Here is a 22,557-nt window from a genome sequence, read left to right on the forward strand (position 1 = left end):
TTTCCAGAAAGCGTCCGCTTTTTATTTTTATTAAATAAACGAACTTTACAAAGTCAGCAGCATAAACGTTGATAAACACGTACGAACTAGAAGTTATATCCAGCGGGACAAGAATTGTATACAGCTATGTTTAGGACTGAACAACTTCATCGCTGAATACGCTTGTCCCTAGTATTTTAAAGAACCATAAGGAAATTGAGGTGATTTGAAAAATTTAGATTATTATCACCAACCGGAGCATCCCAGAACTATGTATTGTTGGAATTAAGAAGGAAGTATGAAACCTTTTAAAAAAATGTTCAGTATAAAACACACTCCTTTTATTGAAATAGAACCAAAGCATATTATTATAGATAAATAACATCTTACTATGAAGATTTTTGTTATTTTGTTCAGAAACATTATAGAAGAAACGAAGAAGAAAGATGAACAATCCACAGCTGAAGAGGTAAACACTGACTATTTCTATTCCTTTGTTACAAAATCAACGCATACGGTATAAGCTTTTATATTTGGAAACCAAAAAATGAAAAAGAGGAAAGAGACTCGACCTCGATTCTCGGAGACCATGTTAAAAAGTTCTTGCGTAACCTTCTCGAAAAAAACTTATGTTTCTCATGATCGGACTGTTAAACTTTTGAAAAACTGAAAATTTTTGTCTTTAAAAATTCTTCTGTTGTGCCAAAGAATCAATAGTTGGTATTTGGTTTATGTAAAACATGGCTCACTTACGTCCTTAAACTAGAAGATATTCAAACAAGGCTATTTTCCCGAATGTGTCGTCTTAAATGCATGCGTTTGTTAATGTTATACAACGTCACGTTAACGTTCACAAGTACGAAGAACTGAGTAAATCTAGCATCAAGACAATTTATCAACAAAAGACGAACGAATGTCACTGTGCAATGGACACAACGATAGTAACACAGCGGTAAGAAATGTTGTCCACCGGAATGAAACGCCCAAAAGGATCATACACGAAGAAGAAGACAAATTAGTGGTGCCATGATAATTTCCAAGAGAGAAACGACAAGAAAGAGAGTGTGCTTATTGGAATTAAAAACGCGACCTCTAAATACTAAAAGTATATTGCTACAGAGGAAAGCGTCTAGGAACGCGAGTTGGATTTCTTATCAACAGGCAAAATAAGGCAAAAAATATCGAGCCTTAATGTAACAACTAGATTGAGGAAAAGAGAACATATGTTATCTCTACTAGATCATACTTATGGACATTGACAATTTGACTATCAAAGTCGAAAAACCGATTTAAAAAACTTTTGGTATAAATTTTGAATAGCATTTTTAATTTGCATATTTTAAATCGGAAGGAGTTTTATCATAGTCGAACAGAGACATTTGTATTCATCTGTTTCGACATGACATGATATTTTAAAGATCTGTTAATTGTGAGTTGTTGCAATAGGAAAACATGGTACCATCTATATGTAACTGGACGTGACAACGTATTTAGACATCCCAAACAATCAGCACGAAATTGGAACATCAAACAATAGTGTTTTGATACTTGTTTTCATGAACAATTAATCCTGTGAGACAGCAGCTTTATAAATAAAGGCAACAGTAGTATACCGCAGAACTCATAAATCCATGGACAAAAAACAGACTCAAAGCGAGGAAAACGCCTTAAATATAAGTGGAGAACAACGACACAACACTAAAATGTAACACACACAGAAACAGACCAAGCATCAAACAAAACCTCACGAGAATAACAAATATAACATCAAAACCAAATACATGAATTTGGGATGGACAAGTATCGTAACACGTCTTATCGCAGCAATGTGAATTTATTGGAAGGTTTCACTTGCAAATATCGGTAGCTGTAGAGCCGTTACTGTATCTGAAATTGCCAATGCATTCAATTTCCTCGGCTGTTTAGGCAAACATAATTCTGAAAACGCCAACAAAAATACAGTGTACAGCTGCTTATTTTTAGTGCTAGTTCAACACTAATTCATTAAAGATTTAAAGTAATTTCTGTATTAGTTTCCTTTCCACAACCAATAGAATTAATGTAATTTAAATAATTATGGAATTATTATGGAGAATTTATCGTTAACCTTAAGACATTTCAAGTATTATAAGAGCTTTTATTAAAGATGACCATAGACTATAAAGGTAATCCTTTCATTTTCTACAAAAAGTAACATCAATTCAGTAATGGATTTATCATGTCAACGGAAGATTTGACATAATGTTTTTAGGTTATTATTATTCAATAACTCTAGTATGATTAATGTGAATTAGCAGACAAGACAATAATTGGTTTAGCTTCCTCAACGTCTAGTGGCAATTATTTTATGAACGCAGTTGCCAATTGCAAACGTAAGCCTTGAACGACAAGCGGACAAAAGGAACACAACTCGAGGCATCGAATGTAACGTCCATTTTCCGACTGGTGGCGTATTCTAACATACATCCCACACAGTAAAAGTCTCCACAATAACAACGGGCCTACTGTCGAGACAAGATATAGAGTTTGGGCTACCATATTTTTGTACAACATAGTCAACCCTTGAGGTAATCTGTACTTATGAAAGTGCCTTGTAATAATCTGGTGAGACATTATCGTTTTTCTATTATTTACATTCGTTCTATGCACTTGGATACTGCAACGAGCGTAAATATTGTTCTAAAATTGAAAAAATACCGTGTTAAGGCGTTCTTGCAATGACTAGGAATAAAAGCACATTATTTGTCAGGAACGGGCTTCGGTGGCCGAGTGGTCTAAGTAGTCGAACCAATCTTTATTGTCTAGGATTGTCAGTTTTCACCACGAAGTTCGGTGGTGAGCTCCGGCTTCCTACACCAATAAAAACTGACCGGAACGAAATAAATCAATAGCGTTTAACACCAATCAGGCAATCAATTTTGTCAGGACTTAAAGATTATGTACCCTTGTGTTGATTCAATGCTAAACATATGGAAATTATTAGAAAATCCACAGTCTTTCCCCTTGTACTCTCATATATGGCAATTCGGGACTTGATACAGAGAGTATTATTGCATGCTGTGCTTGCAACAATTTTCTTTAAACAGACTTGTAAATTTAAATAGTGGATTAAGGTTCATGTGGACCCTATGGCTAAAATAGCCGTATTTTCACCTCAAAATTTACTCTAAGAACAGGCAAACCTGTGCATCTGGAAAAGTCTTAAGGCATAGCATGCCCTAGATAAATAAAATTCAAAGGCATTATATGATTTAGAAAATTCATAACTTCACTGGATTCTGCCGTACACTTTTTTTCGTCTCTGCAGAAGATGATGAAAATAACAAACAGTTGAGTTTACCCTGATATGGTCCATTCATGTACACAGTTTGAATAACCGATTATTGTCAGGTATCTATCGTCCATCTATTGTCCATTTCAATTAATACAGCTCACTTCAATTATTACCTGTGGGGAAGTTTCAAACCTGTTTCCCAACTTAGTTTATTTTGGCACCTTCTGGAGGAATGAAAGAAAGTGCACGGCAAAATCCTGGTAAGTTTTCAATTTTCTAAAACAAAAAAACTTATTTGAAATTAATTTATCTAGGGCATGCTATGCCTGAAATTTTTTACAGATGCGCAGGGTTGCCTGTACTCAGAGTAAATTTTGAAGTAAAAATACGTCCATTTTAGCCTAAGGGTCCAGATGAACCTCAACAAGTATTAATATGGACCAATTCAAGTACACCTTCTAGGGTGTGATCGACTTAAGTGACTCAACACGATGATTTGGGGAATGAAAAGTTCACTGGGGTTAAGCTGATGACCGTAACTGCATTCACGGTCATCCCAAGATGTCGGACGAAAAATTAGGTCAGTTTCTGTATTGTCTGTTAAAGTGTTTCTATATCATTTTCTTTACAAATCATACATTGAAACGATGTAAATTTATAAAAGAATCACTCGGAAACCACTAATTACTTCCGAGAAATGTGCATGAAACGGGAAATTCGATTTGAAAAAATCGTCAAGATGACCGTAAATCACAATCGAGATGACCGTAACAGAATCAGCGATTCATAACAAGGTTGACCGTAATTGCTTTTAAGATGACCGTAATTTGTAAATGATGACCGTAACTTTTAAAGGATGACCCTCAATTCTAAGAAATAACTACCTTTTTGTATCAAATGATTAATCGTGTTGGTATAAACATATTAATATGAGAGTATTATTCTATAGGTAGAAGTAAATACGACGTGCTTCAAATGCAAAGATTACCATATGTATCTTTTTTACTGTAGAGGGTTTAATTTTAAAAATGGATTTGCAAAAAGACATGCAAATGAACAGGTAGGAAAAACATGCAACAAAAGCGCTTTAAAATGACACCTTAATACAAGTATAATGAAAAAAAATGCGGTGCCAAGCCTCCAACTGCTCGACAAAAGATTTTTTTTTATTTCTGGGATTCCTTTTAATGACATATAATAAATACACATTTTTTTAAAATGCCAATGCTTGTACACCCATTGATATTATATCGTCTTCTATTTTGTCCTGCAAATAAAATAACAGAAATATTTGGAAATATCATACGACTAAACTAGTGAAGGTGAGCTCCAGCAAAGTAGATCCTTTAAATAGTCTTAAGAATAGCGTATCACAAGGTGGACCGTGTTCAATTTGTATATATACAGAAATGTTATTCATACAGTCAGGATTCTACTTCTTCACAATTATCTCCATATTACGCCAGTGCATGCTCACAATCGTAGAAATGGAAGCCATTGTAGGGATGACGCTCTGCCAATATTTGCCCACATAGCACCATTAAGATCTTTATATGTCAGCTGTATTTTAAAACACAAAATAATGATCCCCCTCCCACCCCCACCCCCTATCTACTAGCTAATGAGCATCAGTTAATGATCTTGTCTTCATTGATTCAACTTAAAAATATTGTCTGTTCGGATGTCAGATGGAAGTTTCGAAAATTCTTAAGCATTTAAAAAAAATCTAATTAAATATTTCGTGGAAGGGCAGACTAAACATTATCAGTGGTTGAAGATTATAAACCCTATTTATCACACACAAGAAAATCATTTCTTACTGTCGTCAAGTACTTTCAGATAAAAATAGCTATTCGAACACACCTACTCTGTTTTTGTGATTCATTAGATAGGTATTTCACTTGACCCATATATCTCATCTTTTCGTACTGTCATTTTTATACGTTATTAAGTCAACCTGTAGCTTTGATATATAAGAATGATAGAATTAAAGCGAGATGCTATATCAAATACTCTTGCTTTGTACGTTTTTTAAAAAGACAAAATATACACCCCAAACATGCCCTAACCTAAAAAGGTGCACTCGATTTTCTCTTTTCGATACAATCGTTACTTTTATATTATGTGATTTTTTTTCTTGATTCACATAATGGAAGGGCAGACACGAAAATTTCTGAACTAAAAGATTGATATGTTCTCCGTCCGTGGTAAAAAAAAAAAAGAATAAATCGGAGGTTATGCATTTTCTACATCCAACTTATGTCGTCGATTTGATATCTTATTGTTTTGCTTTACTATGTAATATATACATTGAAAACTTATGCAAATGGTGTTTTTGAAATAAAACACTTCGAAATTGATAGAAAATTGTCGTTTTATTTGTTTCTATTAACTTTTTAAAATTTTGTTACTATATCAAACATTACAGTAATCATTTATCGCTTTCTCGATAAACAAAGAGCTTCGATTTTTTGTTCTATTTCAAAAGTGTTTCCGCCTGCATATATCAAGACAAATTGAGATTTTAATCTGCTTTCTCTGGAACCATACACATGGGCTCGATTACCAAATATTCGTTTGTTTATTTGTTATATATTTGTTTTTCGTTCATTTTTTTTTTACATAAATAAGGCCGTTAGTTTTCTCGTTTGAATTGTTTTACATTGTCTTATCGGGCCTTTTATAGCTGACTATGCGGTATGGGCTCTGCTTATTGTTGAAGGCCGGACGGTGACCTATAGTTGTTAATGTTTGTGACATTTTGGTCTTTTTGTGGGTAGTTGTCTCATTGGCAATCATACCACATCTTCTTTTTTATATTAATGTTTTAATGCTCCATTAATTGGCATTATGTATTTCTGGTCTGTGCATACGTTCGAGTACGTTCGTCTGTTTGTTTGTCCGTTTGCCCAGCTTCAAATTAAATAAAATTGAAACTTAGTACACATTTTCCCTATTGTATGATCTTTTTAATTCTAATGCCAAATTACAGTTTTATCCCATTTTCACAGTCCATTAAATGTAGAAAATGATAGTGTAGATGAGGCATCCGTGTACTAGGGACACATTCATGTTTCTTCAAATTTTCGTCGTATCGCTTGTTAAAATTTTTACGACGTTATCATTCATTGTTTACGAGAAATATGCAATGTACTATCATTGTCATAAATCCAAAATACGGCCAATTATATTATAGTTTAAAAAAAAAAGAAATTTATGAAACATATTTATATCGGCTAACTGAGCCCCTATTGAAATCCAAAAACTCAATAAAAAAGCTTTGAATACAATACGGATATTTCTTAGAATTGATGGTCATCCTATAAAAGTTACGGTCGTCCTATATAGATTACAGTCGGTCTTTACAAATTACGGTCATCCTTTACAAGTTACGGTAATCTTTTTACCAATCACGGTCATCCTTGTTTTATGTTACGGTCATCTTAAAAATATTTTGATTATGATTTACGGTCATCTTGACGATTTTTTCAAATCGAATTTCCCGTTTCATGCACATTTCTCGGAAGTAATTAGTGATTTCCGAGTGATTCTTTTATAAATTAACATCGTTTCAATGTATGATTGGTAAAGAAAATGATATAGAAACACTTTAACAGACAATACAGAAACTGACCTAATTTTTCGTCCGACATCTTGGGATGACCGTGAATGCAGTTACGGTCATCAGCTTTACCCCAGTGAAAGTTTGTTGTAAACAATACGCGCTAGCATATCATAGGACAACAAAGTGATGATCTATGTTTAAATGTTTAATAAAAGCCTGTATCAAAGTCTTTGATTATTTTTTCAAAAGAGGGATAAAGGATACCAGAGGGATAGAACAACTCAGAGATTGAAAATTAACTGACAACGCCATGGATAAAAAAGTAAAAGGCAAACAGAAAATAAATAATACATAAGACACAACATAGAAAACTTCATTCTTAGCAACACGAACCCCACTTAAAACTGTGGTTGATCTCAGGTGCTTCAGAAGGATAAGCATATCCTGCTACAAAAATCTTGGCTTTACTTTCCACAAAATCATATTTGTCTATAAAAAGAAATGAAACAATAAATAATAATGCTTTGCACCGCGTTTCTTCTGGTGTATGTACAAAATGACCAATCTCTATTATTCATTATCTTTGATGTTTTGATACTATTGCACTTTGAAAATTGTACATGTCTACAGAAGTGTTCATGACTAAGGCACTTACTTCTATCAATGGGAAGGTCGACTATCCATATACAAAGAAGAAGGTGGCTACCCTTTTTTTTTTTTTTTTAGGTCAGAACCGTCTCCGCCTCTGACGCGTTTTGAACCCGATGGGTTAATGCAAAAGTAGGGATTTTTTGCATTATCTAAAAGGGTACATAAAGCGTCCGTAGCGGAGACGGCTGAGATCCTTAAATAAAACCATTCGTTATAGATCCATTGTGTTAAATCTTGTGATCAATTTATTTTGCAATCAACAATAACAGTCAGCAGGGGTTGAGAACATCAGTTGTTTGACCTGTTAGTCAAATGCGCTTTGTTAAAATATATTTTTTTAATTTTTTGTTGGTCTATTGGAAAATGTTGTTTGTGCTGTAATATGACCAATCTACCACTACATCTTCTTTATAGAATGCACACGTGTTTGACGTTGTCTTCTGTACGTATTCACAAGAGTATCGATATATCTGTGATTCAACGGCTGCAATATTTTTAAAATTAGACAATTGATAGACTCCTTTGAACTGAATGGAATTACCGGCTTTTAATTTTATGGCCAACGGTCATTTTAATGAACATTGCAATGACAGTATATTAAATATAGATATATATAAAAAAGATTTTGATTTAAATTCAGACCAATTCAGAACAGTATGTATAAATTGGAACAGTCGAGTCTAAAAACTGCCAATTTTAAACATCCGTTGATTTGTTTTGAAAGGTTTTACTATCCTGAGGCGTGTATAGTGAAATAGAGACCTGGAATTCTTTTTAGGAATTTTAGTTTCAAAGCTTTTCTACGTCGTTATTCGTGTGACCTTCCAACTCTTTTGGGTAAATGCGCCACGAAGTTCTTATATAGACTGAATATGCGTATAGTGAATAAGCCTGCTATGTTTTTAAGATTTTTGTTTTCTATTTCAAAATAACATATTTGGATTTATGATGTAAAATTGAGAATGGAAATGGGGAATGTGTCAAAGAGACAACAACCTGACCATAGCAAAAAACAACAGCAGAAGGTCACCAGCAGGTCTTCAATGTAGCGAGAAATTCCCGCACCCGGAGGCAACCTTCAGATGTCCCCTAAACAAATATATACTAGTTTAGTGATAATGAACGCCATACTAATTTCCAAATTGTACACAAGAAACTAAAATTAAAATAATGCAAGACTAACAAGGCCAGAGTCTCCTGACTTGGGACAGGCGCAAAAATGCGGCGGGGTTAAACATGTTTGTGAGATCTCAACCCTCTCTCTATACCTCTAACCAATATAGAAAAGTAAACGCATAACAATACGCACATTAAAATTCAGTTCAAGAGAAGTCCGAGTACTTGTTTGACATATTCCCCATCTATTTTATTTTTAACTGTGTTTCTTTAGTTTCAATGCTTTTCTTGTTAGTTACTCATACATTGATATAGGAAGGGTGCTTATATACAACAGGTCGCCGTGTTGAAGACCCATTTGTGGCTTTTTACTGTTTTCTGAGCTTCAGTCGGGGAATTGTCTCATTGACACATTCCCCGTTTACATTCTAAAATTTTTCTTTGAGAAGATGAAGTTCGTAAAACAATAAAAACTTTTCATTTTGATTAATTGTTTTCTTATACCAACATATCAGAGAAAACACGCAAGTTAAATTACAATAAGTATGTTAAAATCGACATACAACTATAAACATGATATTCAAGCAGTGACGTAAAAGTCTTATACTTTTACACAAGGAAGATCGCAGTTGTCGTTCTTTATGTTACATGCATAATGATTGAAGTAGAATTACAGGAAAAACGGTAGTATTAATTTTCTTAAATAAATAAAAAAAATAAACAAAACAGTCATGTGTGTGCAATTAGTCATTTTATTTGGGAAAGAGAAGTCATACGGTGGCAATACCATTTTCGAATGGAACTTGTCATTTTATCATTGCATCGGTCAATTTACAACTTTAACATCATAAAAAAAGTATTATTATCTGAAAATTCCCAAATGCAGACAAACCCTTGCGTTTCAAATAATTCAATGGATATATAAGATAACATGGATTCTCCTTCAATGAGGTCAAATCTAGATTTTGTACATTGGTGCCAGAAGACATTTAGCACCTCTATAACACAAATCCGAATTATAACAATAGGAATTGACCAGTGCGACAACACAGGTTATTGATAATTTAATCACCTTTACCACAGCAGTCGCAGGTTGCGATGGTTCCTTACTAGAAAATCAGTACTGATCTGAATCAGTCTCATTATTTTCATATAAAAACTTAACAATAAAACTTTAAGATATGTCTAGTCTTTCAGTATATTTTCAGATTTATACTCTGTGGTAAATTTAGAACTGTGTAGTCTTTCGCTTGCAGTCAATTAAGACCATAAACAAAGTCAACAGTAGTATACCGCTGTTCAAAAGTCAGTATCGATTGAAAAAACCAGATTCGGATTAAAAAGTAAAACCTAGGAAAACACTGAAGTACATCAAAAACAAATGCCAACATACATAGAAACGAACTATTTGATAACAACTGAAATATTCATGACAAAGTACAGGACCGAATCATTATCTGCTCAGGCTTTACAGACAGTTTAAAGAAAAACATAAATGGTTACGAGTAAAATCTATTAATAATGAATTTTGCTCTTCAACATCCAGAATAAATTAAGGCGAAAGTATTGTATCGATGTTCAAATCGCGTACATCAATAAATCAAGTAGACAAACAAAACCTTAGGAAATAGCACGAAATCCCAAAAGAGCGGATAACCGTGTCCAGATATAATGATATGCTCAACCTTAATGCGAATCAACATACACAATCGGTTATATAAAAAACCACGATTGGTAAAATTACAAATTAGACGGCTATACTGGTATCTTTATATCTAGACCGCGAAATCAGGCATCTAGTGAGTTTAGACACTGAATCATCGTATCGATCAATCAATTTGCATTGGTGACCGTAAAACTGGTGCAGTATTAATTTCAGTCACTTCGTCTCATAACTCTGCTGTAGCAGTTGTGCATACGGAGCACAATCCTGTCTACATAAGATGCAATCGGGAGTATGAATGTCAAGCTGTGATATTCAAACGCCTTACGAATGAGCACACAGTTTGTTATTACTGAGAAATGGCAAGTTGACAATTGCAAATTTGAAATTAATATAGCTTCTAGTTTCAAATCGTCCATCTGAATCAATTTAGAAGAGACGATCATGAAAAAAGCAGACAATCTTCAAACAGTTGTATCTTTAAAAGTCAACTATCGACTGAATTTTTCTATTCGTACTGAGAAAGTCATGTAAGCATTTTGCTTGACGTGATGAAAAACATCAGTTAACCAGTATTGTAGCACAATAAGTACCAATCTAAACACCGACTATCTGATGACATATACCCAAAAAAATCAAATATGAAGACGATAAAAAAAATCTAACATTTTTTTTTATATAATCTTCTGTATATTTGTTTGTGGAAATCCGTGTTCTTCGTCACAACGTAACATTTTTCATAACCACCTTTAATAAGAAATATGTTTGTTCATCATGTATCAATTTTGATTATGAAGCTCTGCGTCATGGGAGTACTACTTGGGAGTGTTTTGTACACGAAACTCACGCAAGACAGTTTAAACCACGAGTTTTGTATATTTAGTGAAATTTTAGCCCGTTCCCAACTTCTATCATGCGAGAAAAAAGAGCCGAATTTTCATTGATACGGACATTTTCTTTTATACTGTTCAGAAATGTTATTATCATATAATTACATTCGATGAATATTTCATTATAATACGTTGTTCTGCACTGCAATCTCGCGATATTCCTTAAGCAACTTCATTACACAATAAAATTTATCATTCATGATGATACGAGGTCCCACAATAAAGTGCAATGGTAAATCAAATGAAAACTTGATAAAAATCGTGTTTTGATGATCATAGCTAAATAAATATGTAATTAAAGGTATTGAATGCTTCTTTTGTAACTTCATAGGGTTGTAAAAGCGTTAACCATGCGCACATTTTCAGAATGAAACACTTCCGCGCTTCATACAAAATATACTGCGGTCAACGCTTTTACACCCAAATGAAGTTTATACAAAATAAGCGTTCCATCTTTAATTGAAACACTAACAATTTTTTCTTTCCAAAGTTTTAAAAATGTGACAATTGTTGCTATAGACTCGCTTATATCGTACAATACTTTGAATTTATGCTTGTCGATCTATAAATAGTTATTTAGGAACTTACACTATCCCACCAGCAACCATTCATCTTTCATATTGTCTTTCTCAATTAAGTATTTTATTTGATATTTTAAAAAATCTATTAGAAAAATCTATTTTCTATACCTTTACTTGTACAAAGGTACACGCAAAAACATTTTGTTTCTAATTAATTCGAAAAATGTAATTAGTACCCGCGAAACCGTTTTTATCTTTGACATCATAACATACTCTTATCACATGGTGTTACTGTCGTTTTTAAAAGAAAGTGTCAATGTACGATACAGTAAAAAGACACATTTTCTTATAAATACAGTCACAAAAAGTACTTTTCCACTTTGTAATTGTAACGGAGGTTGAGTGGGGGACTGAAGTACTAACGGAAACATTGTCATGGTCGATAAGACTTCAATTGAAGTATCAGCTACTATATTTACATCAGATCAAGGATATGACATGGTCAAAGGTTTGTTATTGTCATATTAAATCCAGGTCATTTTTGCCTATGTCGTACTTGTGAACTTATCCTTTATTGTTGTTTGAAGTTCTGGAGATCTTGTTATCTAGGTGACAATTTAAGAGTATAATATTATTGATTGGTCATGCTCATGGATGTATGGTTTGGATGATTAAGTGTGTTTTGTTAGGGGTACACTTATTCTTTGTATGATTTATGCATATAATGAACGCGTATATAAATATAAATATAATCGCTATTTTGTGCATTTTTACTTTGATCTTTTTTTTGTGATAATTTTTTCATATCATGCTACTCGTTTGAGATGGACAATTATCACTTGAAACTAAGGAGTCACGTTGCTTTGCTAATGAAATTGACATGAAATTAACAACGTCGACTTATGTAAATTAACTCATCTTAGATACCAGGACTTAATTTTGTATATACACCAGACGCGCGTTTTGTCTACAAAAGACTCATCAGTGACGCTCGAATCAAAAAAAGTAAAAAGGCCAAATAAAGTTCGAAGTTGAGGAGCATTGAGGACCAAAATTCCTAAAAGTTTAGCCAAATACAGTTAATGTGACATAAAATAGCGATAAACAGATTATCATTGGTCATCTCAACTCAATTGCTTCTTGCTTTCGACATACCGGCTCAAGCGAGAAAATCAATCACGTTGAGATGATCAGATATAATCTATAAAAATGCTAATAAAGCTATGACGGAGTGAGTTTGATATGAATAAAAAAAAATCATGTAGTTTGAATGATTTCGACGTGCACTCAACATTTTCCAGACTATTTCTATACAATATAACATCAAGGCTAAACTGAGGTATGTAAATATATCCATTGATTTTAAGGTTTCTGTCCTGTAATAAAGTACTTCTTACAACTGGATGTCCTTTTGTTGGACAGGATGAATAATAACATAGCCACGTCCGGTTGGAATATGGACTGTCAATTCTATTGTCTTATTGAAAGTATTATGCTCTGTACCCGTTAATGTACCCACGCAGAAACTCTTTCGGCAACTAATGTGGCATGTTGCAACGATAAAAATACTTTCCTCGATTCAACAAACCGTCACTTTGCAGTTAAAAAACTAATTAAATCATGAAAGTACCACAAAACGAAGCATAAACCGAGACAAAATTGTGGTGAATGTATTCTCTGTTTGTAAAGTTGTCTCGAAAGCTGTTAAATTACCAAGGATATTTCAATGTCTCTTTGGTTACTTACACCTCTCTTTCATAATGATACAGATATTACAAAACTATATCTGTTCTTTAAATTTAATAAAAATAATTAGTTGGATTTGTATTTCCATCTTGGCCAATTTCGGTCATTTAGCTTGTTGAGTACTCATGTGTTAACATTACATAATAATTATTCAAGTTAAGTGAGGGGACGGGAGACGGGAGGAATTATTGCTTCTAGTATTAGAATATTGATGTTTAGATGTTGATCAAATATTGTGAATAGAGGGTGTGGGGCCCAAAACTAGGAAAGATTTGGAGTAATACATGTTAAAAATATATGCATTAACCATACACGATTGTCCAAAAGGGACCGGGAACCCCCTCTCAAAATCCGCCTCTCATGTTTACCTGTTTATATGACGGCTTATCTATTTCGAGCATTAATTCATTTTAACTTTTAAACAAAATTATTTCCTGCATTTTTTATTTTACGGAAGTTATTACGACGCACGTCTTTAAAGGTACAATAGAAAATGCACTTATTTACAATAAATACTAGACTTACAAATTTTTACTCCAGATTTCGTCAATACATGACACATCAGTGACATGAAATAAAATAAAAAGCAAAATATATCTTGATATAATATGTATTTCATTTGTAGATGAAACGCGCGTTTCGCGCAAAGACAAAATTTAATCCTGGTATCTATGATGAGATTACAACCGCGACGATGCCACTGCTGGTGGTGACTTAGTTCCCCGAGGATATCACCAGCCCAGTAGTCGGCACTTAGGTGCTGGCATAATTTATCATTAATATGGTCATATTAATGAAACTAGCTATTTACAAAACTTTTGAACTTTTGAAAAACTAAAGCTTTTCTACCCCAGGAATGGATTAACTGTATTAGGCAAACTTTTTAGGAATTTTGGTCCTCAATGCTCTTCAACTTAGCCCTTTTTAACTTTTGGATTCGAGCAGCGTCACTGATGAGTCTTTTGTAGACAAAACGCGCGTCTGGCGTAAAGACAAATTTAAGCTTGGTATCTGTGATAAGTTGATTCATACACATATAATAGTATAGTATAAAAGGATTTTGATTTCATTCTCGTAAAAAAGGCAAAGAAACACATCGATCCTTTGAATAAATATATTAAAATATAAAGGTAATCAGTGAAACACATTAGTAATATATTTGATTAATATTAAGTATGTTTTCAATAAGAAGACAAGCAGAAAAGCATAAATTTTTATCAATTAAATACTACCTTTAAGGATTATATTCTCACGATGTATGATTCTCGTTGAAATCTCGTTCTGGAATAATTTGCAAAACATGTGATACTGGTGGAAAATATCAATGAATATAAAATTATTATTATTAAACTAAACTATATGAAAAAATTGTTGACAATCAATAGTTGTTGGGTAATATTATTTTCAATTTCTATAAACCATCTGATCAGTGTCATCAACTTGAATTTTGAGAAAATTGGTGACATTTAAAAGAAATGATTTTAACAGAAAAATGCGTACATACAATTTCAAGTATTTTTATATATGTATTTTTCAATCAATCATAAAAAAAGAAGTTGATATAATATGCTTTTTGTTCTAAAAAAAGAAAGAGAAAAATTTTACAGCATGGTCAATTTCACAGTAAAATACAACATTTCATAACTTTTTTTTATATCACCTTCCTGAAGTTTTTCAAGTAGAATTTATTCTGAACAATCCACTTCATCTTTAATGGAAGAATAACAAAGTTAAATTCCGAAACTGTAATTTATTTATGATTATAACCAAAAAATGGGTAAAAATTAATGAAAAATTGGAAATTATAGAAATGGGATACTTTCAACATGTCTGTAGCAAACAAAGAAGTGTCCACCGTATGCTTTTTTTCTCCATTTATTTTTTTCAAGTCATATAAACCCAAAAATCAGGTTTCAATTTTTTTTTAAATTGTAGGCATTTTTAGCTCCTCAGAGGTGTACATCCTAAATTGATCAGGATTAAAAGAAATAGCTAATCGTAGACCTTTCATTGGTAATAATTGTAACAATACTGTTGCTGTCTTTTCGCCGTTTACTTTTGTGATGGCATTGTCAATTGTTTTTTTTTGCCCTAGCATTGTCAGTTTATATTTGACTAATAAGTTTGGGTATCTCTTCGGTTTCTTGAGTCCATTTATTTAAAATAAAAAATCGTCCAATAATTTAAGTCTTATTTTAAATAAATTCTGTAGTTATTGTTTCGCCGATCATTTGGTGCTAACGGTTTGTACCAAACTGTATTACAAAACTGTATAACATAATGTATCACGTCAATAAGTAAAAACAACAAGTATCACACAATATCATGCAAATTAGTACCCACGAATAACAGTACTCTCACAGTAATTAATAAACAAACAAAACCTAGTGAAAAATTGGCACATCAAATCAAGACCCCACAACATGTTTATCTGATAATTTTTATGGGAAATTGGTGTAGGTAACTTTTTTTTCATATTCACAAAGTTATAACACACTAATTTTTATTTATCTTTTTAATTTAATTTATTTTTTATTTTTAAGGAGTTCTCACTATATGCCACATGTATGATTATATTAAGGCGAATTAGATATTTACATAATCATTTATTTCAATGAAGTAGACTCGGATACGAGTCGTTTCCTCACTTTTGTTGTATTTGTTTACAATAATTGTTGAATAATGAATAATAAAAATATTAAAAATGGACAAACTAACTATGTTCCTTTGTCTCCTTTATGTTTTCGAAGGTAAGAACACAGATTTGCATTGGGTGTGTTAAAATACTGGTTATTTTACTGCTTGCAAGCCTGTTATGGTTTTTGGCTTCTAGAAATTTGGATTTCAATGTTGCCTGATTGTTGTATTTTGTGTAAAACAATCGTTATATTCATATTGCTGTTTGATAATGCTGCTATCAGAACATTTCTTATTCCCTTCTTTATCATTCAATCGAAATCATTCTGTTCCCTTGTCATTAATAAGTATACATTTTGAAATTGTTCAAACCTGTGGATCTTATTTCATTTTTTTGCGTTTCTTTTTTATACTTTCTATGTGGATTCAGACCATAGATATAAGAAAATGTGGTATGATTGCAAATAAGACATCTCTTCATCCCAGTCACAAATTTTAAAAGAAAAAACATGCATGCCTTATTGAAAAAATATCTTTAGTCACTGTAATTGAAATTATATTGGGGTGTGGTCGTTTCTGTTGAAGTAGCTTCAATCTAGAAAGGCAAAAGATTCGGACCCACCAAATTTATGATCAGTTGTGTATGTTACACAGATTTTGTTACAGTTAAATCGAATTATGATAATTGAGCGTCGGTATACTAATATTGCCTATGTTTATAAAAATGATATAAAAAGTGAATTTTGTTAAATTGTTGCTACTTATTCGTTATCAAAATTGACGTTGAATCCAATTATGACTAATTTTCGATTTAAATAAAGACCAGCAGTACTTTCAGCGGACGAAATGCGTCTGGCGTATTACATTTTAAACCTGGTACCCTTTGTTAGCTATTATTCGTGTGTTTCTCTGTCGTATATGTTCTCCCATTTATTTGTATTGTAGTCCTGTCATGTAATGTTGTCAATTTTATGTTATATTTAACATTGCCATAAAAGCGGGAGGTTTGGCATGCCACCAAACCAGGCTTAACCCACCATCTTTTTATTAAAATGTCCGGTACCAAGTCAGGAATATGGTCATTGTTATATTGTAGTTCGTTTCTCTGTTTGTTACATTTTAATGTTGTGTTTCTGTTGTGTCGTAGTTCCCCTCTAATATTTGATGTGTTTCTCTCAGTTTCAGTTTGTAACCCGGATTTTTCTCTCTCAATCGATTAATGAACTTCAAACATTGGTATACTACTGTTGCCATTATTCAGCATCGGTTGAAACATTTAAAATTCTTACATAGGAAAGATCTGTAAATAATTGAAAGATTCTGATTATTTTAATTGACATACAACAAATGACGTAGGAGTAGGTAAATTCTGAAAACATGAATAAATATTAAGCAGTTCTAGTTCTACATAGAATGATAGCATTTTTGTTTTTGGTACTGACTTTGTCAGCTATAACATCATGCGAGTCTGCTAGGGCTAGCTTAGTTCAAATAAGTATGCCGTCTAGAAAGACCATTTTTGATTTTGCTGTTATCCATTTCTTACTATTAAAAGTAAAATAACAAATTCCGAACTCCAAGGAATTACATCAATCGAATGGAAAACAACTGTCATATTTTCTGACGTTCAAATTTTTTTTCTTAAGCAAAATGTCGTACAGAAACGGTATAATTATTTGGGCTAGGGCCATTCCTTTCACTGTTTATAGGCAATTTGTACAACGATTATGAACATGACTTGGTATTCAAAAATGTAGGCTCTAAAGTGCAGCGACGTCGAGTCTGCAAGTTAATCAACGTCAACGTATAAATGAAATGCAAGTGACGTCATTCAACAAGTATCCCAACGTATTTTACACGTGAAGGTAGTTTAACTATATATTTTATTTTCTCCTTTATATTCCTAACGAATAAACCTACAGTTATGACAAATTGCCGATAATAAGAAATATTAATCATGAAGGTAAAACATCTTTTTAAGGTTACGCAACTTTATGTTATGTATGCAATTCTGACGAATTTCCGAGAGCATGTGCAGACCATATTGATATGAGGACAAAACCGATAATACAACACATTCAAGATTGTAAAGGGAGTTGTTTTGTTGGAGTGATGGCTGATAAGACAAATGAAGGTTAGCATCATGTTGACTATATGGCATATTTGTATTCCATGATTTTCATATACAAATGGGCCACAAGGGTGATCTTTTTTGGTGTGAATGCAACGTCTTATAAACCCCGTTTTGATAGGAAGAAGTTAATTGTTTTGTACAGTTTTTGCACATACATATACCTTACATATTCTTGTAGTATAGTAATAGCAAAAATATGCAACCTAACACCGACTGAATGTTAAAATGAATAAGCAACTTAAAAGTCAAGGCAATTTTCCTATTTCCAAAATAATTCGAAATAAAGATGGATCTGTCAAAAACAAAATTGATAGTAATTTGAAGACATCAGGCATAATTTAGTTAGATTATTTATGTCAAGTTTACCTTATACTTTAGACAAGGCTGGATAATAAGCCTGCATGGTACCTTTGACATGCATTTTAATTTGTTCAAACATATGCACAAATAGCTACGTTCTGATACTGTTACAACAATGAGACTTTCTTCAAGAAATTTTAAATAAAAATAAAGCCAGTTCACATAGTCGCAATAATAATTGCACACACTAATTTCTGAATTTGCAGATTAGTAATGGAATAAGACAACGTAGATTGAGTTCATTAACTTTTTTCCCCAAAATCGTTACAAGCATGTGGTATGATGACAGTCTTTGTCTTGTAGCAATTTACTGACATTTCGAATCAATTCATTTCCAGGATTAGAAACCTTTCTATAAGTATTTACTATTTGTTCAGTTCATATTGTTTTATTTTTCAGCTCATCTTCGAAAGTGTAGCAATGAACTTACTGGGTGTGATAAAAAAGAAAGCGGATTTATTTGTCAGTGTTCGACTGATTATTGTAACCAAAACTTGCTCACGTGTCATCAACGGAGTAACTGCACACAAGAACTTTTTCCGATATTCTAACAAACTATAAACAAAAATGTTTGGTAATACACTATATATGTTTTGCTATTCTATGTTGATAACTATTAAATTAAAATAAAGAAGTATTATGAAATACATTAATCGGACAGTTTCTTGTTACAATTTAGCATTAAGAATATAAATTCTCCTCAATAAACTAAAACTTAATTGTTTTTTATATAGTTTTGTTTCCAAACGACAATTCGAGTAACATAATCGTTTACAATTTGAACACAGTATCAAGACGACAATTCGATTACCACTAAATTGAAACAATCGTTTGAAATTTTAAAATAATGTCATAACCAATTTTTTGTATAAACCATTTACGAGCTCTATTCCTTCATAATTTGTAAGACAAAAGATTATTGTTTTTGTTTCTATGTGATAGTAAATTGACACTTAACAGAATAGGACAACAGTAGCGTTCTGCTGTCCATATATATACTATATCGATAAAGCGAGAGAAAACAATCCAGGTCACAAACCAAAACCGAAGGAAACCACCAACAATAAGGGGAAAATAACGGAATATCAGAAACACGGAACTGCTACAAAAACAAACACTTACAAGCATAGAAACGCAATATTTGACAGCAACTGCTTTTGGATTAAAACATGACCTTATGGACAAACATAGCTCAATTTTTAATTTTGAGAAAGACACATTGCGGGTTTTGGTGTCTTTCATCAGATGATACCCGAATTATTGTTTTTTTGTGGATGTTTGCACTTTTCAGCCTTTTTATTTTTTTTTATTCGAGCATCTATGATAAGTTTTATGTAAACGAAACGAGGGTCTGGCGTAAAACAGTGTGAGGCTGGTATATTTGATGATTTTATAGCACCTTTAAGCCTCTACAAAGTACAACTTTTGACAATACCCAATAAGTCTTTCAGTGGCATCAGACCCCACTAGAAATTTTAATTTTTCATTTGTTCTTGTTCGACAAAATATTAAAAAAAATTCATTGTTGCCCTTATTGATCAACCAATCATTAAACTTGGTCATATAAGTCAACAAGCTAATATAAGTATGTGTCGTCAAAACATTCGTTGTTAAGATTTTTAAGTTTAAAATTTTGTTATCAATTGCAGAAAATCATAAAACCAATGAATTTCACATGCACATTTATAAAAGCTAGAATTGTGATTGGATAATCAAGAACACAATCATGTATGCGAATACGACGATGGAAGCTGTAAACGACCTTGACCAGCTACGTGAATATTGATCAGTCCATTCAACGTTATAGTACGTGTGTTCTTTTTTCGCAGGTATGAGTTCGACGGTTTGAATTGACCAATGAAAACGATCGTTCCTTAAAAAGTTAATCTAATAAAGTTTGTTTGACTGATTATATCGCACGACCTTTCGCTAAGCTTAACCGCAGATAGGTATAACGTTTAGCAATTTATTTTTCTTACAACTCAGCAATGGACAAGCAAAAATTAAAATCACAAAAATACTGAACTCAGAGGAAAATCAAATTGAAAAGTCCATAATCACATGGCAAAATGAAATGACAAAACACATCAAACACGAATGGTACTTGTTAAGATTTTTAAGTTTAAAATTTTGTTATCCATTGCAGAAAATCAATTTGAAAATCTGACTTGGTACAGTCCCTTTCAAATCAAGACAAAGGTGGATTAAAACTGAGTTTATAGCGCCAAACCTCTCACTTTGTTGACAGTCACATCAAATCCCGTTATATTTACGATGATACGTGAACTGAACAGATATAATAAATAAAATAGTCAAAATATGGGTACAGCAGTCATCATCGTGTAATAATTTTCAAAGGAACAATTTAACAGAACATAAAAATATCCATCTACAAAAAAAAAAATTCATTGATTCGCATGTCTGACGTCAGAAAACTGTATACGTCACATATTTTTGTAGTTCAATGTTTATACAAACAATTTTAAAATTGCTCATGTTGGCACTGTTAGCAAACTACTGCTGTCTCGACATGTTGTTTTAAAAAGACCAGAAAGAACGGACGAATTTGTACATTCATAACAGAATTATGTAAAAAGTTAGTACGCTCTGTATTAGCCTTTTGTTTGGACTCTTGAAACACATTGTTATATGTACTACAAGATACCATTATTTAGTATCACATTACGTTCATAACAATGCGATGTTTCAATCAAATTTGAGATGAAAGTCTTAAAAGTCGCTGTTCGTTTTTCTTTGGAACAAATACTCTAAATTACTTTTCATCTTCGTTTAATTTTAACACAATCGAGCACATCATCTTGCTGATCTAAGGTGGAAGGCAATCTTGAAATCGCTTTGGTCGGCTGGTCCAATTTATTTCCAAAACACAGCAGCCAGGGTCATTGCAAGTTAAACTCCGACGAAAATTCAAAACGGAAAGTCCCTATAAATATACGCAAAATACATTAAAAATTTTCTTGTTTGCTTTTTTTTTTTTTTATTATTATAATTATTAGGATTCGATCGTCACTGTTGTGTCTTTTCAAAACAAAAGGCGCAACTAGAGTACAGAATATTACGCCTTGTATCATCTAATCTATCCTATTTCTCCTATATCATAATAGGTTATGTTAATGTTAAGTACAAACGGAAACTTATATTGTCTGATAAAGGTGAATACAAAATTTGAACTTACAACTTTAATAACATATGACTTCATATGCAGCCATTAATTCATATTCGTGTATCAATTCAGACGTAACACGTTGTCTTGTTAAGCATAACCCTTTTGTAAACAAATTATCGGAAAAGAGAAAAAAATAGTTGTCTGACAAGATTAAGTACTAATGGTGGCCGTATGGCCTGTAACAACGGGAAAATTTCGTACTTTATAATAAGCGACAAAAGTCATCACCAAAATGTTACACAATGCAAATAAGACATCAGAAAACATCAAATTCTCCTGAAAAGTAATATTTGGTTTAACTTCATTTTAGTTAACTACTATGCAGATTTGCACCTTAAGTATACTGACATCAGGAAAACATTACAAAAGATGCAAACAGATTTTATTTGTTTACATGTTCTGAATAAAAATAAACATTTTTTTATTAAAAGGGGTTATATAAGTCATGTTTTTATTATTAAGAAGAATGGACTTTGCTACCTGCGTGTGACCTGTCACCCTTATTCCTTTGATATTGATGCATGTAATCTATACTTGAGTGGCACTTTAAAAAGCGAGTGATATCTAATACTTATAATTATGAATGAGATCCTAAATTTTCTAATTAAACAGTTGCCTAACGATGTGAACATTTATGAGAGAAACATTTTCCTTTACGTTATTAACAAGCGTTAACATTTATTTGTACTTCGTCTACAAAAGACTCATCAGTGACACCCGAATAAAAAAAAGTTAAAATGGCCAAATATTTCTAAAAGTTTTGCCAAAAGGACCAAGTATTTTCTAAAAGTTTTGCCAAATACAGCTTAGGTATCAATTGTTTTTGCAATTTAA

The 22,557-nt window shown here is 32.4% G+C and overlaps 1 protein-coding gene across 2 annotated transcripts; it reads left to right on the forward strand.

Moving 5' to 3' along the window:
- The first annotated feature begins 3,470 nt into the window (after window positions 1-3,470).
- On the forward strand, window positions 3,471-19,189 carry LOC134707548 (uncharacterized). 2 transcript variants are annotated; one of them, XM_063567413.1, is made up of 3 exons: window positions 3,471-3,513; window positions 18,024-18,176; window positions 18,936-19,189. In XM_063567413.1, the coding sequence occupies exons 1-3, from the start codon at window positions 3,486-3,488 to the stop codon at window positions 19,085-19,087; spliced, it is 333 nt and encodes a 110-aa protein (XP_063423483.1). In that variant the 5' UTR covers window positions 3,471-3,485; the 3' UTR covers window positions 19,088-19,189. The 2 variants fall into 2 exon arrangements, with proteins under 2 accessions (XP_063423483.1, XP_063423473.1); XM_063567403.1 differs by lacking the exon at window positions 3,471-3,513 and adding an exon at window positions 16,022-16,155.
- The last annotated feature ends 3,368 nt before the right edge of the window (window positions 19,190-22,557 follow it).

The sequence above is a fragment of the Mytilus trossulus genome, chromosome 1 (assembly GCF_036588685.1).
Source record: "Mytilus trossulus isolate FHL-02 chromosome 1, PNRI_Mtr1.1.1.hap1, whole genome shotgun sequence".
Taxonomy (NCBI): Eukaryota; Metazoa; Mollusca; class Bivalvia; order Mytilida; family Mytilidae; genus Mytilus; species Mytilus trossulus.

What these genes read in the sequence shown, in the direction of transcription:
- LOC134707548 (XM_063567403.1), top strand. Translation starts at nt 16,110, where the DNA reads ATGGACAAACTAACTATGTTCCTTTGTCTCCTTTATGTTTTCGAAG. An exon ending in TCTCCTTTATGTTTTCGAAG is followed by an intron (nt 16,156 to 18,023) that starts GTAAGAACACAG and finishes CATCTTTTTAAG; the next exon opens with GTTACGCAACTTTATGTTAT. An exon ending in GGCTGATAAGACAAATGAAG is followed by an intron (nt 18,177 to 18,935) that starts GTTAGCATCATG and finishes TTTATTTTTCAG; the next exon opens with CTCATCTTCGAAAGTGTAGC.